At 43.1% G+C, this 19,133-nt stretch overlaps 2 protein-coding genes and 1 long non-coding RNA gene across 3 annotated transcripts in view; 1 reads left to right on the forward strand and 2 right to left on the reverse strand.

Moving 5' to 3' along the window:
- LOC308577778 overlaps positions 1-19,133 on the forward strand; it is an 87,689-nt gene that overhangs the window by 9,239 nt on the left and 59,317 nt on the right. The window lies entirely within an intron of this gene.
- The window catches only part of LOC308577479 (vomeronasal type-2 receptor 26-like), a 77,968-nt gene that overhangs the window by 4,956 nt on the left and 53,879 nt on the right, over positions 1-19,133 (reverse strand). Inside the window, exons 2-4 of the mRNA XM_081177688.1 lie at positions 3,463-3,904; positions 1,664-1,955; positions 558-1,367 (exon numbers count right to left, since the gene is read on the reverse strand). Of these exons, the coding sequence (XP_081033814.1) occupies positions 558-1,367; positions 1,664-1,955; positions 3,463-3,689 (1,329 nt within the window). The 5' untranslated portion in view covers positions 3,690-3,904. The remainder of the gene's footprint in view (positions 1-557; positions 1,368-1,663; positions 1,956-3,462; positions 3,905-19,133) is intronic.
- LOC308577473 (vomeronasal type-2 receptor 26-like) lies at positions 8,279-16,493 on the reverse strand (the record flags this gene model as incomplete). The annotated part of the gene is made up of 6 exons (XM_081177682.1): positions 8,279-9,347; positions 9,616-9,742; positions 10,696-10,923; positions 14,000-14,809; positions 15,103-15,394; positions 16,267-16,493. 6 exons carry the CDS (start codon positions 16,491-16,493, stop codon positions 8,449-8,451), a joined length of 2,583 nt encoding a protein of 860 aa, XP_081033808.1. The 3' UTR covers positions 8,279-8,448.

Genomic DNA, 19,133 nt, shown 5'->3' on the forward strand with positions numbered 1-19,133 from the left:
GCATGCCAGGAGTTCCAAGAAGTTCAAGCCCTGAAGTTTGAAAAATGGTGAAGCAACATGCAATTTACGTGTACTTACCTTTATCAATGCCCACCATTCAGTTTACAGTAATCGATGTTTCTATCAGGTAATCAATATATGTTGTTGGAAAAACATTTTTTTCTCTTAAAAACGTATTTAGGATGATATGTGTTGACAAAAATCAGCCGATAATGCCACAAAAATGTAATAGATTTTGTCACAAGATCTGATTTTTTTTCAAATCAAGATAGCACAAAAACCTGACCTGATGGAGAGAAACGGATGCCATTTCCTGATTCAGCAGTGCAAAAAAACCCTAAAGCAGTTGTAGAAATCTAGACAACATTCGAAAAGTAAAAAATTGTTGCCCAGTGATTATCGTTATGGAATGGGACGTCCCTATTTTCATCAGAGAAATGTTGGGCGGTATGCTACTATTACTAGTACTAATAGTAATTATGAAATGTTGCATGTTTATCCCCAGTCAAGATCAGCATCAGTGTCGGCTGCAGGTTGCAAAAAGGGGAAGGAAATACCTGCCACGGCTGTAGCCTTGCGTGTCCCCATTGCTCTCCTTCCTCCACCATCAGCCTCCTCTGGGATCTAGATGAAAGCAAAGCATGCAAGGCCTGAGCCACAGCCTGAACATTGATGTAAGTGCCATAGCTGTCATAAGACAGGGCTCTCTCACGGTCCTCTTGGGGCAATGGCTGCAGGTACTCCTCCTCTCTGCATCTTACCCTGCCTTTCACGGACAACTGATGCTTTGAATATGAACACTGAAATGCTTGATTCAAATAATACATAAGATCGGTGTGCCATGTATATTTGTCCCATTCGCTGCTCCTTATTCCAGTCTGAATTTCAAAGGACAGAGAACCATGGAGGTACTGGAACTTATCTGGAGGGAGGTAAGTGCCAAATCTGATTTCTAGCAAAGCTGTTGTGATCCAGACTTTTTTCCCTATTTCCTTCTCATTGAAATGAAGTATTATCACGAGTCCTTGGATACTCAGTGCACTGGTTATATAGTAAAAAAATACCCCAACTTGTCTCCATAGGAAAAAAGGTTCCCCAGGCCTCATAAATTGATATAGATCATTTTCTGGTACTCTTTTTGAGAAAGCAATGCAGATCCCTTTGCTGAGCATCAGAGGTTTCACAGCGCTCACAAATCTTTCTCCATCGTCATTGTCTGGAGTGCAGAGGCCAATCCACGTCCATCCAAAATGCAGGAGCAATTCAACAATCCCCTGGTATTGGCTTTCCTCTTTGGGAGTCATCCGGTAGACAAAAGGGAACAGGGTTTTACCTTCGAGAACCTGGGCAGTGAAGCCATAACTCATCTAGCAAGGAAAGCAAAAGATCAGCAATTTATTTTACTTTCAGCATAACGGGTATTTAATCATATTAAATGACTGATATCTATCTAAATCTCTGCTGGCTGAGGCTGATGGGAGTTGTAGTCTGAAACATCTGGAGGTGTCAAGTTAGTGAAGGCTCAGTTTTGAAAAAGGGATGTTGGATTCATAGCTCAGGATTTTCCCATTTTGAAAAATATCCCTGCTTGACCTATCCAAAGAGAAAGTAGAATTTTACGCAGTTGAAATTCTCTGTGCTTCCATGCTCTCCCACTACTTACCTGTGGGATTTTGTAGATGCCTGACAAGGCTGAAATCACTCTTGAGATGATAGTGTTGCTTCTTTCAAGAACAGCCAGCAGGTGATTCTGAACTCCACATTGATAATTGGGAATATTGCATCCACTGCCTGCAAGCAGCTCTAGCATGGCATCCGAAGTCATCCTTGCATCGCAATGGTTCTCAAAGAGGTTGTAGCCCAGGGTGATGTTGGGTAAGAGCCTGAGATCCTGGTTGATCTCTACGATGGTGAGTGGGAAAGGCAACACGTGCCAGAAGTACCTAGGTGCCTCCCTGCAATAAATGAATTTTTTTAAAAAGAGTGAAACTGATATTCATATTAATGGGATGGAGGAAACATTATATAATCCACACAGATTAGTATTTATTTATCCTTTTACATTAATATCAAACCTTTTCCTGTCTAGCATAGAACAAAAATTTGGAAATCTCTACTCCATGACAGGAGCTTTGATGCAAACAGCACACAGAGCTGTTCAACAGTGGAAGAGACTCCCCCCGAAGGTGACCATGTGTCATGGATGCTTCAGGTGAGATTCCTCCGGGTCCCTTCCATCTCTGCAATCTATGATTCTATTCTAATGTGGTTCTATGAGTAAGAAATGAAGGTGTGCTATACTGGGAAGTTGCTGCAAGGGCTGCTTTTGCTGCAGTGGTCTTTGGCTTCTTGCAAAGGGCTAGACTATAGGTAGATAAGAGACCATTTGATAAAACGAGAAGCACCAAATACCTCAGTCCCCTTTTAGTTACAAATGAGGCCTGGTGGCTTTCAGGTTTGAGTGTGTGGTAAAATCTATAATTTTGCCCATGTTTGGATCAGTGACTCCACCAATGAGGACACACCCTGGTCTGTATTATTTTATATAATCATTTTATTTGAAGCATAATGTTCCACCCTTAAGTTTTTTAAAAAGCAGTGACAGAAAGGAAAAAGTGCTGAGATTGGAGGAGGAAACCTTTAATGTAGCCCATGGTGGGCTGTAGGTCTCCTGTGGTATTGTGTCAAGAGAACTGGGCTAAGGTTGTTCACAAATGATCCAAATAGAATAAACATAAAATAATTTTGGCAGCTTGGAAATTGCTTGAGTTTCATGCCTCCCTCTGGGATAGGAAACAGGTACCTATGGATTCCAAGTGAAGAAATCTCAAACATCTCACTACTTAGAAATGAGGCCAGTTGTTTGTGTGTGAAAAAAAGGAATAATTCCTTTTCACATTTTAGAGACCTGACTCCATGAACAAGGAAGTCTCCTGATTCATATTATTTTATTCATCATTTCAATTAAAGTACATCTTTTCTGCTCTTCAGCCACCAAACGTCACCCAGAGGATCTTAAATTCCTTTTGTAAAACTGTAGCATTCCCTAACGACAGTTTCTGAATTGTCCAAATGGAATAATATTGAATAAAACCCTTGAGCCTTGGGAATTGCCTGAGTTTCATGGCACCCTGCAGGTGGGAAAATTTAGTGCATCCTTTTGACCCCTGACCAGATTCATTGGCATTCTAGCATTCTACTAAAAGCAACACAGAATCAAAGGTAGGAGAGTGTTTCACTAAGGAAGACCCAGGGAACAAGGAAATGGGAGAGGTTTGGGTGGGATCTTTTAGTGGACCCCCCAGCTCCCATCAGCCCAGCCAGCAAGACCAATGGTCAGGGCAGGGTAGACCTGCAACATGAGGACAGCCTTGGCTCCCTAGCCCTGAGAAAGGCGCTCTTTCCTTGATAAATAGGAACCACCAGAAGGACTGGAGGACCATGAAACTGTGAAGTACATACTCTTCAGCCCTGGCGAAGGGTGTCTGAGAAAAGACGTATGGAGTTTCCTTATAAAAGGCTTTTGGAGATATGATCGCAGTGATGAGAAAGTGTTCAGGCCAGTAGTAATTGCGATCATCCGTTTGATCCCTGACCAGATTCAAGGGGCATTTCGCCTTGTGGTTCCCGCAGACTCCAAAGGGCATCATGAGCAGCAGAAGCAGCAACAGAAGGAGCAGGGATCTCATTCTGGCTGTGCCTCCTCCTCCTCTTACCTGCCAAGGAGGCGAAGCAGAAGAACCCAACGACTCTTGCAAGACCAGACTGGGTGGGCTTTGCCAGGCTGGGTGGTTTTCAACTCTACCTTCGGAACTAGGAAGCACAAGGCAGGCACACCCCTCTGTCGCCAGCTCTGCATCTTGTCTCAGTCTGTCTCCAACACAGGAAATATTCTCTGCACCAACTTTTTCTTTCCCAGACACAGCGCAATTAATATTGTCATGCTACTTTCTGAGGCTGATGTAACCTCCCGAAATATCTCCTGAGCATTTAGAAGAGGAGATCACTATAATTTTGATTATTCCAAGTGGAATAAGTTTCATCACAAAAACTTTCCGAAGTCTTGAATGGCTCAGGCAGCAGGTGCAGAGCTGGAGAAAAACATGATGGAGAAAAGTCAAAAGGTGTTTTTGGGAATTGGAAGTTTGGCCTGAACTTTGCTCCCAAGGACCAAAGAAGGAGCTGGATCCGACCATGGACTCTCCTTCCTTGGAGGTTTTGAAGCAGAGTTTGGATGGCTATCTGTTAGAGATGCTTTATAGAGCCAGTGTGGTTCAGTGGTTAAGAGCGGTGGACTTGTAATCTGGTGAACCGGGTTCGCTTCCCCGCTCCTCCACATGCAGCTGCTGGGTGACCTTGGGCTAGTCACACTTCTCTCGTCTCTCAGCCTCACTCACCTCACAGAGTGTTTGTTGTGGGGGAGGAAGGGAAAGGAGATTGTTGGCCGCTTTGAGACTCCTTAGGGTAGTTATAAAGCGGGATATGAAATCCAAACTCTTCTTCTTCTAGTTGGCCACTTTGGGTGGATTTGATTCCTGCCAATCCCTTCTGGTTCTCCCCCTGAAGGGAAGTAGCATGTTGGTGGTTTTGAAGCCACTTCAAGTGAATTTCCACCCCCTCTTTGAAAGGCTTCTCCAACAGAGGGAAGCTCTCTGGGGTTGGTTGAGGGGAGAAATGTTGCTCTGAACTTTCGACTCTCCCTTCCCCTTCGACATGTTCTGCGGAAGGAGAGCTTCTGTTGCATATGGAGCCAACTTGCTCCTCGTCTTTGAGCAGAAGCTTTTCTACTCATAAACAAATTTTGTGCGCAGAAGCCAGGCTAGCATTCTAGCAGCTTTGTTATTCTTTATGAATTTATTTATTATTATTTATTTACTTTCTTACTTACTTATTTAATCTTTCATAAATTCCATGCACTATTTTTGCCAATCACCCCTAGAGTGCCTTACGTCAAGATAAGTCAGGACGATCATAACAAAGTTTACAGTCTTTAGAGCATTCCAAAAGTTAAAATAATAAAACAGAATCAAATTACCTCAAGTTCCTAAGAATCTGGGTGGATGTTTTCATTATTACATTAAAAAAAAATTTTAAAAAAATTATTAAGTCTCCAGAGATATTCCAATCACTTGTCTTCGTATACAGTTTAAAAAAAACAAACAAAAACCCCACACATTTTCTTCTTGACTCCCCACCCCCTTCTCTATGTTTGTTTTTATTACTTCTTTTTATCAGATGTTTTAAAAAACCTGTTTTTATTATCAAAGCCCCAATGTCGTATTTCAGTAATGCGCTGCTTATATGTCAAATCCTGCCTTTGACTTCATGTATGGATGATAGTCCCCTTCATGGATCACTGCCTTGCCGTAGCGAAGGGGCTTGAATAACTCAGAGAAGCTATGAGCTATGCCATGCAGGGCCACCCAAGATGGACAGGTCATAGTGGAGAGTTTTGACCAAACGTGATCCACCTGGAGCAGGAACCGGCAAGCCACTCCAGTATCCCTGCCAAGAAAACTCCATGGACAAAGGCAACAGGCATATAAAAGTTATGACACTGGAAGATGAGCCCCTCAGGTCGGAAGGCATCCAACATGGTACTGAGGAAGAGCGGAGGACAAGTACAAGTAGAGTCAGAGCTGATGAATCGGCTGGGCCAAAGCCGAAAGGACGCTCAGTTGCGGATATGCCTGGAAGCGAAAGGAAAGTCCAATGCTATAAAGAAAAATATTGCATAGGAATCTGGAATGTAAGAACCATGAACCTTGGTAAGTTGGATGTGGTCAAAAATGAGATGGCAAGAATAAATATTGACATCCTGGGCATCAGTGAACTAAAATGGACGGGAATGGGCGAATTCAGTTCAGATGACCATCATATCTACTACTGTGGTCAAGAAACCTGTAAAAGAAATGGAGTGGCCCTCATAGTCAACACCAGATGGGCAGCATCGAAATCAGATTGATTATATTCTCTGCAGCCAAAGATGGAGAAGCTCTATACAGTCAGCAAAAACAAGACCTGGAGCTGACTGTGGCTCAGATCATCGGCTTCTTATAGCAAAATTCAAGCTTAAACTGAAGAAAGTAGGAAAAACCACTGGGCCAGTAAGATACAATCTAAGTCAAATCCCTTATGAATACACAGTGGAAGTGAGGAACAGGTTTAAGGATTTAGATTTGGTGGACAGAGTGCCTGAAGAACTATGGATGGAGGCTCGCAACATTATACAGGAGGCAGCAAAGAAAACCATCCCAATGAAAAGGAAATGCAAGAAAGCAAAGTGGCTGTCCAATGAAGCCTTACAAATAGCAGGGGAGAGAAGGCAAGCAAAATAGTGAAAGATACAGGAAATTGAATGCAGATTTCCAAAAAATAGTAAGGAGAGACAAGAAGGCCTTCTTAAACGAGCAATGCAAAGAAATAGAGGAAAACAACAGAATGGGGAAAACCAGAGATCTGTTCAAGAAAATTGGAGATAGGAAAGGAACATTTCGTACAAAGATTACCATAATAAAAGACAAAAGTGGAAAGGACCTAACAGAAGCAGAAGACATCAAGAAGAGGTGGCAAGAATACACAGAGATTTTATTTTCTTGGGTTCCATGATCACTGCAGATGGTGACAGCAGTCACGAAATTAAAAGACGCCTGCTCCTTGGGAGAAAGGCAATGGCAAACCTAGACAGCAACTTAAAAAGTAGAGACATCACCCTGCCAACAAATGTCCGTATAGTTAAAGCCATGGTTTTCCCAGTAGTGATGTATGGAAGTGAGAGTTGGACCATAAAGAAGGCTGATCGCCGAAGAATGGATGCTTTTGAATTATGGTGCTGAAGGAGACTCTTGAGAGTCCCATTGACTGCAAGAAGATCAAACGCATCCGTTCTTAAGGAAATTAGCCCTGAGTGCTCACTCGAAGGACAGATCGTGAAGCTGAGGCTCCAATACTTTGGCCACCTCATGAGAAGAGAAGACTCCCTGGAAAAGACCCTGATGTTGGGAAAGATTTAGGGCACAAGGAGAAGGGGACGACAGAGGATGAGATGGTTGGACAGTGTTCTCAAAGCTACAAACATGAGTCTGACCAAACTGCGGGGGGCAGTGGAAGACAGGAGTGCCTGGCATGCTCTGGTCCATGGAGTCACGAAGAGTCGGACACGACTAAACAACTAAACAACAACAAATGGTTGATAGTTTGACAAATAAGATATCAATGGTCTCCATTCTTCCTGAAAAGATTCATCCTCATGTTTAGCAGGTAATTTCACCATTTCAACATATTTCCCCAGTTTCAAAAGCCAATCCTTCCTCTTTCCACTTCTGTGCAAATAAAGTTCTAGCTGCTGTGGTTGCATACATAAATAACCCAGTCAGCTTTCTCTGGGCCTTTAATTATTAAATTTATACAGGAGCCTACATTGGATTGCTACAGGTTGAATTGCTATAAGAATAAGTGTTTAGTAAGCTTTCCACTAGTCTGGAGAGATGAAAGTCTAAGTAGGATGCGATCTTGGCTAATGAATCTAAATGCTTCATCATTGGCTGTTCTCTCAATTATTTTTACTTGCCCATCTGATCTTGGTTTTGCACTATAAATGGGGGCCTGAATGGGAGGAACCTGAGTTGTAGGAGGAGGCCTCTCGCTCTTCCTTCCTGACTGAGCATAAGATGCCTCCTCTGAAAACGCTTGGCAGGCAGGGAATACAACTATCTGGCATCGTCTCATTGCTTCCCTCCAATGCTAAACTTGTTGCTGGCTCACTCGTAATCTGGTGATCCACTCAACATCAGTGCACAATGTGTCATATCCTGGACAACGCAATAAAATCCATTGTACTCCAGTCAAGACTTTGCTAAGGTCAGTTGCTACTCTTTGGAACAGGGAGCAGAGCTTACACAATACAGAAATTAAACCAACAAACAAAATAAGAGAACTTAAATGAATTTCTCAGTTTATTAATATACAAAATTTAGGAGAATGAAATGATGTGAAGTGAACTTCTAAATGATTCAGTATACCGGTAGAAAATGGAGCACAGGTATTTAAATATCTAGAAATGACATAACTAGAAAGTATTGTTGAATATCAGAATTGATATGGTTAATAGCAAAGCAAACAGACCAAAAAACCTAATTCCTATCTCCCTCTAGACTATCTTGTTGTGAGATAAATATTAGTTCCCAAAACACAAAATTATTAAAAGTTAATAGTTTACAAACTACGGGCAGTACATCAAGACTCATTGTAAATCTTGGCAAAGCAAGGTAGCAAAACATTTCCTCCCATCTTCCTGTTTATGTGAACAGGACTACACAAAACCAGGGCTACGAATGAACACAATCTCTTTCAGAGGAGGAGAAGGAGCAACATGGATGAGCAGGTGTGTTTCCTTTATGCACTTCTGGACATCAGGAACATGGAATGTTTTAAGAATCAGGTGTCCCCTTAATTTCTGGTTGTCAGGTGCTCCTTTGTGTTCAGATCAGGCCTCAGCACAATAATGTAGCACTTGGGAAGGAAGATGCAGCCCAGAAGCCCAGCACTGGAGGCCAACATAGAGAAGATCTGCACGGCCACCATGTACTTGCCCTTGGTGCTCAGGTAGGTGGGCACAAAAGACACCCAAACACTGCAGAAGACCAGCATGCTGAAGGTGATCAGCTTGGCTTCGTTGAAGGAGCCGGGCAGCTTCCTGGCTAGGAAAGCCACCGTGAAGCAGGTGGCAGCCAAGAAGCCCAGGTAGCCGAGGGCAACGTAGAACATGGCCACAGACCCTTCGTTGCATTGCAGGATGATCTCTTCCACCTGGGAGTGCATGTCGGACTCTGGGAATGGGGGAGAAGAGCCCAGCCAGATGGTGCAGATGAGAACTTGCCCCCCAGAAGAGGAGATGACAATGGAGTTGGCCAGACTCTTGCCCAGCCATCTCCTCACCCTGTTCCCGGGCTTTGTGGCCAGGAAGGCCAGCACCACCGTGATGGTCTTTGCCAAGACAGAAGAAACTGCAACTGAGAAGATGATGCTGAAGGCCGTTTGTCGGAGAAGGCAGGTCTCTTTCCTTGGGCGCCCGATGAAGAGGAAGGAGGACAAAAAGGAAAGCAGGAGGGAGACGAGGAGGGTGTAGGAGAGGTCCCGGTTGTTGGCTTTGACTATGGGAGTTTCCTTGTATTTAATGAAGATTCCCAACACAATGCCTGCTGTTATAGATAAGAAGAGGGCAACGGAAGCTAAAAACATTCCTAAATATTCTCCATAAGTCAGGAAGGTGGTGATCTTGGGGACACATTGATCTCTGTCCTTGTTTGAATGGTGATCTTCTGAGCATTTGGTGCAATGTTCTGCATCTGGGGAAGAGAAAAAGAATGGCTGCAGCATCACTTACATCCCTAATGATCTGAACTCGATTACATTTTGAAGAAATCCTAGAGATTTCTTCCTTATGGTCATTCCTTTCAACTCTCTTCCAGGATGTAATGAAGGTGATTGTAAAGACGTTGAGGAAGGAGCCACATTCCCCAATGTCTGCAGAAATCTCACAAAAAGTGTGTGAGACTGGATTTCTGCCCTGTGTTTACTCTCTCCAGAAATACCTTCCCCCTTGGCGTCACCCACCTTCCTGGGCGGAGAAGGTCCCTTCCGCACACCGAGCACAAGCATAGCAGCAAATGGGCTTTCCTTCTAGAACCACCTTGGCATATCCAGGTCGACATTTTTCATTACACCTGGAACGAGGTACGGCCTAACCAGGAAGACAAGAAGGTGCAAGAAAGAGGAACAGTTAGGAGTATTTGTTTGTATGTAATTCACACATAGAGTGAGTTTAAACAGATCTCTGGACTGCAGCCTTTGACCCCTCATCAGGGTCCTTTCAACTCCTCACTGACCATTGGGGTGACCAGAATATCTTGTTCTTCATAATTCGTTCAGGACAACTGAGGTTTGCGCCACAGAACTCTGATTCCTCTTCTCCGTTTACCTGCTTCCCTGCTTAATAAATCTTCAAAGAAAATGGCAATGGAGTCTGAAATGTGATTTCCCCAAAGTTCAGGATTCGGATAATCTCTCAATCACTAATTAAGACAAATTTAATATAACTTTTCCAAATATTGGTTTCCCTCACTCTGTTTTTGAGGCATGCAAGGTTTCCTCTTATTGCTGATGAATGTCCTAGTTATTTCTAGTTCATATGCCATTCCGTAAAATTAACCTTATATTACAATAGGGTGGTTTTTTTTTAACTTCTCATCCTTCACCAACAGCCGTGCACTTCTCAATTCCTGCACATACAATAGTTTAACATTTGCAACATCTACAAGTGAGCTTACTCCATAAATTTAAAATATCCACAATAAATCAGTAATTATCATTTCTAAACTAAATTACTTTCCATCCTTCTGCATGTGGTTCACTTTTACTAGGGGCTTTCCCTTTCCTTCTTATCTACGTAGTCCTTTCTGTCGAAGATTCTGGTGTCTTCTCTGAGGACCTCTGTGCTCTATCCTTTCTTTGAGCACCCCAAATTCACCTCCTATCTCAACTGCTGTGAAAAGAAAGAGTGGTGGTTGCAGCTGTTATTGACGGTCAAGACACCATTGGTCAACCTGATATCCTGATATGGTCATTTTTCAGCGGTTGTTTAAGGAAAAACATAGTAATCATCTCCTAGCCTTCTCCCTTTGTGATTTACCCTACCTTATTGAATTTCTTGGGCCACTCAATGGCTTCTGGGTTAATGGTGAACTTTATGCCAGCAGACGTCTCTCTCCTTATATTCCCAATTTTCACAATGCCATGAGATATATTGGGAAACATCACCCAGTTCACAATATCAAAGTCCACTGGTAGCTCCCAGTTCTCATCCAAGCACAGCCTGCCTCTGGAAGTATTCAGACACCTGATTTCTCTTAAGAAAGGGTGAAGCTGGAATGGCAGGGGAAAACACCAGCATTAAGAAAACGGGAAGCCAAGATGGATATCTCAGTCCTATTCACTTCAACCTCTTATGATTTCGGGCTGCGTGTATCTCATGTAGAGTGGAATTCCTATTCAGCCATTTTTATTACTACAGACCCTGCAAGTGCTCCAATTTTCCAGGGAAGTCCCTGAATTAGAGACAGTTTTTCATTTGATCCTGGAATTTCCCAACTTTGCTTAGAATGTCCCTATTTTCTTTGGAGAAATGTTGGCAGATGTGGAGTTATCCAACCCACAAGGCGTCCAATCCTATATAGGGAATTTTTATTCTGTTTAATATTTTAGTATGAATTTCTTTATGTTGGGAGCTGCCCAGAGTGCTGAGGCAACCCAAAAAGACGTGTGGTGTATAAAGAGTGCTATTTTTCTATGGCACCCACCTGAGAGGTGCCAAAGCTGAGTTTCAATGAGTTCCGCCTTTAAAAAGCTCTGGATATCAACAGTAAACACTGGTCAACAACAAATTTGTTGTCTGCGTTTTTTCAGTTGATTTAGAACGAATCTGATGCACTGAATCCAAAAATCACATTGGTTTTGTTCAATCAGGTCAAGTTTTTGAGCTATGTCCACATGTCATTTTTTAACGTTTTTGTTCACATGTACGCTTGTGTGGAGCATTTTAGAAGAAGTTGGTGGGGGTAAAATGCCATGTCAAATAATTGTTTTGATTGGAAATGATTACAGTGGTGCCTCGCAAGACGAAATTAATTCGTTCCGCAATTCTCTTCGTCTTGCGGGTTTTTCGTCTTGCGATGCACGGTTTCCCATAGGAATGCATTGAAAATCAATTAATGCGTTCCTAGGGAAACCACCTTCAGGCCAGGTCCGGGGACAGTCTGTCCCCAGACCTCTTCTGAAGGCTGGGGGGGGGGGACAAGGGCTTTTCTTCCCACCCCCAGCAAGCCCATAGGGAAATTCGTCTTGCGAAGCGCCTCCAAAACAGAAAACCCTTTCGTTTTGCGGGTTTTCCGTCTTGCGAGGCATTCGTCTTGCGGGGTACCACTGTATTTTAATGACAAGAAGTACTCAGGTCCAATAGTTCTGGGTGATTATGTCGAAAAGGGATCAGTTTGAAGTCATAAAACCTTGAAATCTTCCATAAATTGGTGCGGCAAAGCATAAAGTAATTTTGGTATTAAACTTGGTGACCAGGATAAAGCTTGGGCGCCACACATGGTGTGCAAGGCATGCACCGAGACTCTTCGTGGGTGGACCAATGGCAAGAGGAGTCTGAACTTTGGAATTCCCATGGTCTGGAGGGAGCCGACAAACCATGTCACTGACTGCTACTTCTGCGCTGTTGATGTGACTGGGATCAACAGAAAGAACTGGAGCTGCCTCAAGTATCCTGATCTTCAATCAGCACATCGTCCTGTAGCTCATTGTGATGAAATTCCAGTGCCTATCTTCGGAGAACTTCCTGACATTAGTGACGAAGATGCCTCCAGTGTTGAAGGACATGAAGAAGAAGTGGTTCTTGAAGATGATGCTCCACATCCATTTTCCCAAAAGGAGTTGAATGATCTAGTTCGCGACCTCAGCTTGTCAAAGGACTCTGCCGAACTGTTGGCATCCAGACTGAAGGAAAAAAACCTCTCTGACAGTGCTTGCATCAGCTTCTTCCACAACAGGCATCAAGAGTACCTCCGTTTTTTCTCGGAAGAGAAGGACTTGGTGTACTGTGCAGATATTGCGCAGCTTCCACTCAAGCTTGGAGTGCCACAGTACGAACCCAAAGATTGGAGACTGTTCATTGACAGCAGCAAGTGATCACTGAAATGTGTTCTGCTAAAGAACGGCAACCAGTACCGATGTTTTCTGTGCATGTGGGATAGTAGGGACCGTGCTCAGCATTACACGAAGAAGGACTGGCCTGTGCGGGAGGAATTAGTGCCTTGCAAAGAAAGGAACGTCTTCAACGACCCTCTGGTGGACAGAGACAGAATACTCTTCCCACCACTGCAGATCAAGCTCGGCTTAATCAAGCAGTTCACCAAGGCTCTGGACAAGGATGGTGACTGATTCACTTACTTGTGCCAGGCTTTTCCAGGATTGACCATGGAGAAATTGAAAGCTGGCATCTTTGACAGTCCTCAGATTGGTCAGCTCATCAGAGATCCAGAGTTCGGAAACTCAGTGAACGAAGTGGAACTGGAAGCGTGGAAGGCATTTGTTCTGGTAGTGAAGAACTTTCTTGGCAACAATAAGGCCAGAAACTATGCAGAACTTGTCAACAACATGCTGACTGCTTTCAGAAACCTGGGCTGCAACATGAGCGTCAAGATGGACTACCTATTTTCACATATGGACCGGTTTCCTGAGAACCTGGGTTCAATGAGTGACGAGCAGGGGGAGAGATTCCATCAGGACATGAAAGAGATGGAGACCAGGTATCAGGGTCGCTGGGACGCAGTCATGATGGCTGACTACTGTTGGACTCTGAAGAGAGACCTCCCTGCCGCTGAGCATTCCAGGAGTTCCAAGAAGTTCAAGCCCTGAAGTTTGAAAAATGGTGAAGCAACATGCAATTTACGTGTACTTACCTTTATCAATGCCCACCATTCAGTTTACAGTAATCGATGTTTCTATCAGGTAATCAATATATGTTGTTGGAAAAACATTTTTTTCTCTTAAAAATGTATTTAGGATGATATGTGTTGACAAAAATCAGCCGATAATGCCACAAAAATGTAATAGATTTTGTCACAAGATCTGATTTTTTTTCAAATCAAGATAGCACAAAAACCTGACCTGATGGAGAGAAACGGATGCCATTTCCTGATTCAGCAGTGCAAAAATACCCTAAAGCAGTTGTAGAAATCTAGACAACATTCGAAAAGTAAAAAATTGTTGCCCAGTGATTATCGTTATGGAATGGGACGTCCCTATTTTCATCAGAGAAATGTTGGGCGGTATGCTACTATTACTAGTACTAATAGTAATTATGAAATGTTGCATGTTTATCCCCAGTCAAGATCAGCATCAGTGTCGGCTGCAGGTTGCAAAAAGGGGAAGGAAATACCTGCCACGGCTGTAGCCTTTGGGGTCCCCATTGCTCTCCTTCCTCCACCATCAGCCTCCTCTGGGATCTAGATGAAAGCGAAGCATGCAAGGCCTGAGCCACAGCCTGAACATTGATGTAAGTGCCATAGCTGTCAAAAGACAGGGCTGTGTCCCGCCCCTCTTGGGGCAATGGCTGCAGGTTCTCCTCCTCTCTGCATCTTATCCTGCCTTTCACGGACAACAGATGCTTTGAATATGAACACCAAAATGCTTGATGGGAATAATACGTAAGATCGGTATGCCATTTATATTTGTCACCTTTGCTGCTCCTTATTCCAGTCTGAATTTCAAAGGACAGAGAACCATGGAGGTACTGGAACATATCTGGAGGGAGGTAAATGCCTAATCTGATTTCTAGCAAAGCTGTTGTGATCCAGACTTTTTCCCCCACTTCCTTCTCATAGAAATGATGTATTAACACGAATGCTAGGATACTCAGTACACTGGTTATATAGGAAACAAATACCCCAACTTGTCTCCATAGGAAAAAAGGTTCCCCAGGCCAGATAAATTGATACATATCATATTCTTGTACTCTTTTTGAGAAAGCAATGCAGATCCCTTTGCTGAGCATCAGAGGTTTCACAGCGCTCACAAATCTTTCTCCATTGTCATTGTCTGGAGTGAAGAGGCCAATCCACGTCCATCCAAAATACAGGAGCAATTCAACAATCCCCTGGTACTGACTTTCCTCTTTGGGAGTCATCCGGTAGAGAAAAGGGAAGAGGGTTTTATCTTCGAGAACCTGGGCAGTGAAGCCATAACTGATCTAGCAAGCAAAGCAAAGATCAGCAATTTATTTTACTTTCAGCATAAGATTTTTAATTATCTGAAATGACTGATATCTATCTAAATCTCTGCTGGCTGAGGCTGATTGGAGTTTTAGTCTGAAACATCTGGAGGTGTCAAGTTGGTGAAGGCTCAGTTTTGAATAAGGGATGTTGGATCCATAGCTCAGGATTTTCCCATTTTGAAAAATATCCCCACTTGACCCCTCCAAAGAGAAAGTAGAATTCTACGCAGTTGAAATTCTCTGTCCCTCCATGCTCTCCCACTACTTACCTGTGGGATTTTGTAGATGCCTGACAAGGCTGAAATCACTCTTGAGATGATAGTGTTGCTTCTTTCAAGAACAGCCAGCAGGTGATTCTGTTCTCCACAGTGATAATTGGGAATATTGCATCCACTGCCTGCAAGCAGCTCTAGCATGGCCTCCGAAGTCATCCTTGCATCGCAATAGTTCTCATAGAGGTTGTAGCCCAGGGTGATGTTGGGTAAGAGCCTGAGATCCTGGTTGATCTCTTGGATGGTGAGCGGCAAAGGCAACACGTGCCAGAAGTAACCAGGTGCCTCCCTGCAATAAATGAATTATTTAAAAAGAGTGAAACTGATATTCATATTAATGGGATGGAGGAAACATTATATGATCCACACAGATTAGTATTTATTTATCCTTTTGCATTAATATCAAATCTTTTCCTGTCTATCATAGAACAAAAATTTGGAAATCTCTACTCCATGACCGGAGCTTTGATGCAAACAGCACACAGAGCTGTTCAACAGTGGAAGAGACTCCCTCCGAAGGTGACCATGTGTCATGGATGCTTCAGGTGAGATTCCTCCGGGTCCCTTCCATCTCTGCAATCTATGATTCTATTCTAATGTGGTTCTATGAGTAAGAAATGAAGGCGCCCCTCAAAATGTGTGATATACTGGGAAGTTGCTGCAAGGGCTGCTTTTGCTGCAGTGGTCTTTGGCTTCTTGCAAGGGGCTAGACTATAGGTAGATAAGAGACCATTTGATAAAATGAGGAGAAGCACCAAATACCTCAGTCCCCTTTTAGTTACAAATGAGGCCTGGTGGCTTTCAGGTTTGAGTGTGTGGTAAAATCTATAATTTTGCCCATGTTTGGATCAGTGACTCCACCAATGAGGACACACCTTGGTGTGTATTATTTTATATAATCATTTTATTTGAAGCATAATGTTCCACCCTTAATTTTTTAAAAAAGCAGTGACAGAAAGGAAAAAGTGCTGAGATTGGAGGAGGAAACCTTTAATGTAGCCCATGGTGGGCTGTAGGTCTCCTGTGGTATTGTGTCAAGAGAAGTGGGCTAAGGTTGTTCACAAATGATCCAAATAGAATAAACAAAAAATAATTTTGGCAGCTTGGAAATTGCTTGAGTTTCATGCCTCCCTCTGGGATAGGAAACATATAAGTACATACACTTCACTCCTGGCGAAGGGTGTCTGAGAAAAGACGTATGGAGTTTCCTTATAAAAGGATTGTGGAGATATGATCCCAGTGATGAGGAAGTGTCCAGGCCGGTAGTAATTGAGAGCATTCAATTGATCCCTGACCAGATTCAAGGGGCATTTCGCCCTGTGGTTCCCGCAGACTCCAAAGGGCATCATGAGCAGCAGAAGCAGCAACAGAAGGAGCAGGGATCTCATTCTGGCTCTGCCTCCTCCTTCTCCTCTTACCTGCCAAGGAGGCGAAGCAGAAGAACCCAAAGACTCTTGCAAGACCAGACTGGGTGGGCTTTGCCAGGCTGGGTGGTTTTCAACTCTACCTTCGGAACTAGGAAGCACAAGGCAGGCACACCCTCTTTCGCCAGCTCTGCATCTTGTCTCAGTCGGTCTCCAACACAGGAAATATTCTCGGCACCAACTTTTTCTTTCCCAGACACAGTGCAATTAATATGGTCATGCTACTTTCTGAGGCTGATGTAACCTCCAGAAATATCTCCTGAGCATTTAGAAGAGGAGATGACTATAATTTTGATTATTCCAAGTGGAATAAGTTTCATCACACTAACTTTCCGAAGTCTGGAATCTCTCAGGCAGCAGGTGCAGAGCTGGAGAAAAACATGATGGAGAAAAGTCAAAAGGTGTTTTTGGGAATTGGAAGTTTGGCCTGAACTTTGCTCCCAAGGACCAAAGAAGGAGCTGGATCCGACCATGGACTCTCCTTCCTTGGAGGTTTTGAAGCAGAGTTTGGATGGCTATCTGTTAGAGATGCTTTATAGAGCCAGTGTGGTTCAGTGGTTAAGAGCGGTGGACTTGTAATCTGGTGAACCGAGTTCGCTTCCCCGCTCCTCCACATGCAGCTGCTGGTGACCTTGGGCTAGTCACACTTCTCTCGTCTCTCAGCCTCACTCACCTCACAGAGTGTTTGTTGTGGGGGAGGAAGGGAAAGGAGATTGCGAGCCCCTTTGAGACTCCTTAGGGTAGTTATAAAGCGGGATATGAAATCCAAACTCTTCTTCTTCTAGTTGGCCACTTTGGGTGGATTTGATTCCTGCCAATCCCTTCTGGTTCTCCCCCTGAAGGGAAGTAGCATGTTGGTGGTTTTGAAGCCACTTCAAGTGAATTTCCACCCCATCTTTGAAAGGCTTCTCCAACAGAGGGAAGCTCTCTGGGGTTGGATGAGGGGAGAAATGTTGCTCTGAACTTTTGACTCTCCCTTCCCCTTCGACATGTTCTGCGGAAGGAGAGCTTCTGTTGCACATGGAGCCAACTCGCTCCTCGTCTTTGAGCAGAAACCTCTCTACTCATAAACAAATTGTCTGCGCAGAAGCCAGGCTAGCATTCTAGCAGCTTTGTTATTCTTTATGAATTTATTTATTAATATTTATTTACTTTCTTACTTACTTATTTAATTTTTCATAAAATTCATGCACTATTTTTGCCAATCACCCCTAGAGAGCTTTACGTCAAGATAAGTCAGGACGATCATAACAAAGTTTACAGTCTTACTTTAGAACATTCCAAAAGTTAAAATAACAAAACAGAATCAAAATTAGTCGTATTTCAGTCATCCGCTGCTTATATTTCTTTCTTTTTTTTAATAAGATATTTATTAAGATTTTCAAGAGACAAAAACAGGCAAAAAAGAAAAATACAAGAAAAAAGATACAAAAAGAAAAAAAGATAAAAATAGTTAAAAAGATAATCCAATCATCACATATATTTCATTAATTTGTTTCCCGGGCCTCCTCACACCTTCCTTCTCTGTATTCCAGTTCATATTATTATTCCAGCAAATCCCTCCCCTCTTTCAAATCCTTTCCCTAATTCGTAATATTCTGTCATCCCATTACCTTAATCTATTTCATCTTATCTTGTACATATATATAAAAAGAAAAAACCTTAAAATTTAAAACTTAAATCTTAATTTTTGCCAACTTCTCCTAACCATAACCTTCTTACCTAATTCTTTAAACATTTTTATAAGAGCCAAATAAATTCATTTCAACATTCTCCTAGCATTCATCAATTTTATAAAACAGTCCTAATGGTAAAAATAAAAATAAACAATCCAATCTTCGTCCAGCGTCCCTTCCTCCTGGTTCCGGGTTTTGTCTGTCCTTTTTATCTTGTTAATCTAGCACATTAACCTGGCCACCTTATCTCCGAGGCCCTCATGTCTCTTCCATGTCCCTTCCGCTGCACTTTTTCATATTTTCCTTTTATTCTTGGGACTCCAGCTTGGTGATGTTTTTGACCCTTTTCAACAAGACCATCCCTTTTCCACAGTCCAGACTAAACTCAATGTAGTATTTAAAACATATTCCAGATTCCCTTCAAAGTTAAGAGCCCCCACAGCTCCAAACATCTGGCGGCCCCTTTCCAGACTCGAAAAGTCCAAATCTCCCTGTACAGGGGGGTTTATCCAGCCCCCCATTTCCAAACCAAACCAGATTTTACCTTTCCCAGTCTGGTTTTTCCCAAGTTCATTTATCATGTCCAAACATTTGTAATCCTGCTGGGCCGCTGCTCTCTCCGTCTCTGGCGCCCAAGATTCAGCAAGATCCTCTTCTCTCAATTGTTCTGTCATGGGACACTCCTGTTTTAATTCCTGAGTGGGCTCCATGTAATTTCCCACTACCTGCTCAAAGGTTCTGGCCGCGTTAGTCATAGAATCCATCTTCTGGCTTAACTGATCCAATAGGGCATTTATTTTACAGAAAGCACCCAACAGTGCTTCTGAAGACATTGTTCCACAAGGTCACAAAGTCCTTTCCCACAGTTATAATCAGTGGCACGGTTGGTTATTTTAGATGCCAAATTGTCCCAGGAAAAAGGCAGCGC

This window comes from Podarcis bocagei (assembly GCF_964188305.1).
Source record: "Podarcis bocagei genome assembly, chromosome: 18".
Lineage (NCBI taxonomy): Eukaryota > Metazoa > Chordata > Lepidosauria > Squamata > Lacertidae > Podarcis > Podarcis bocagei.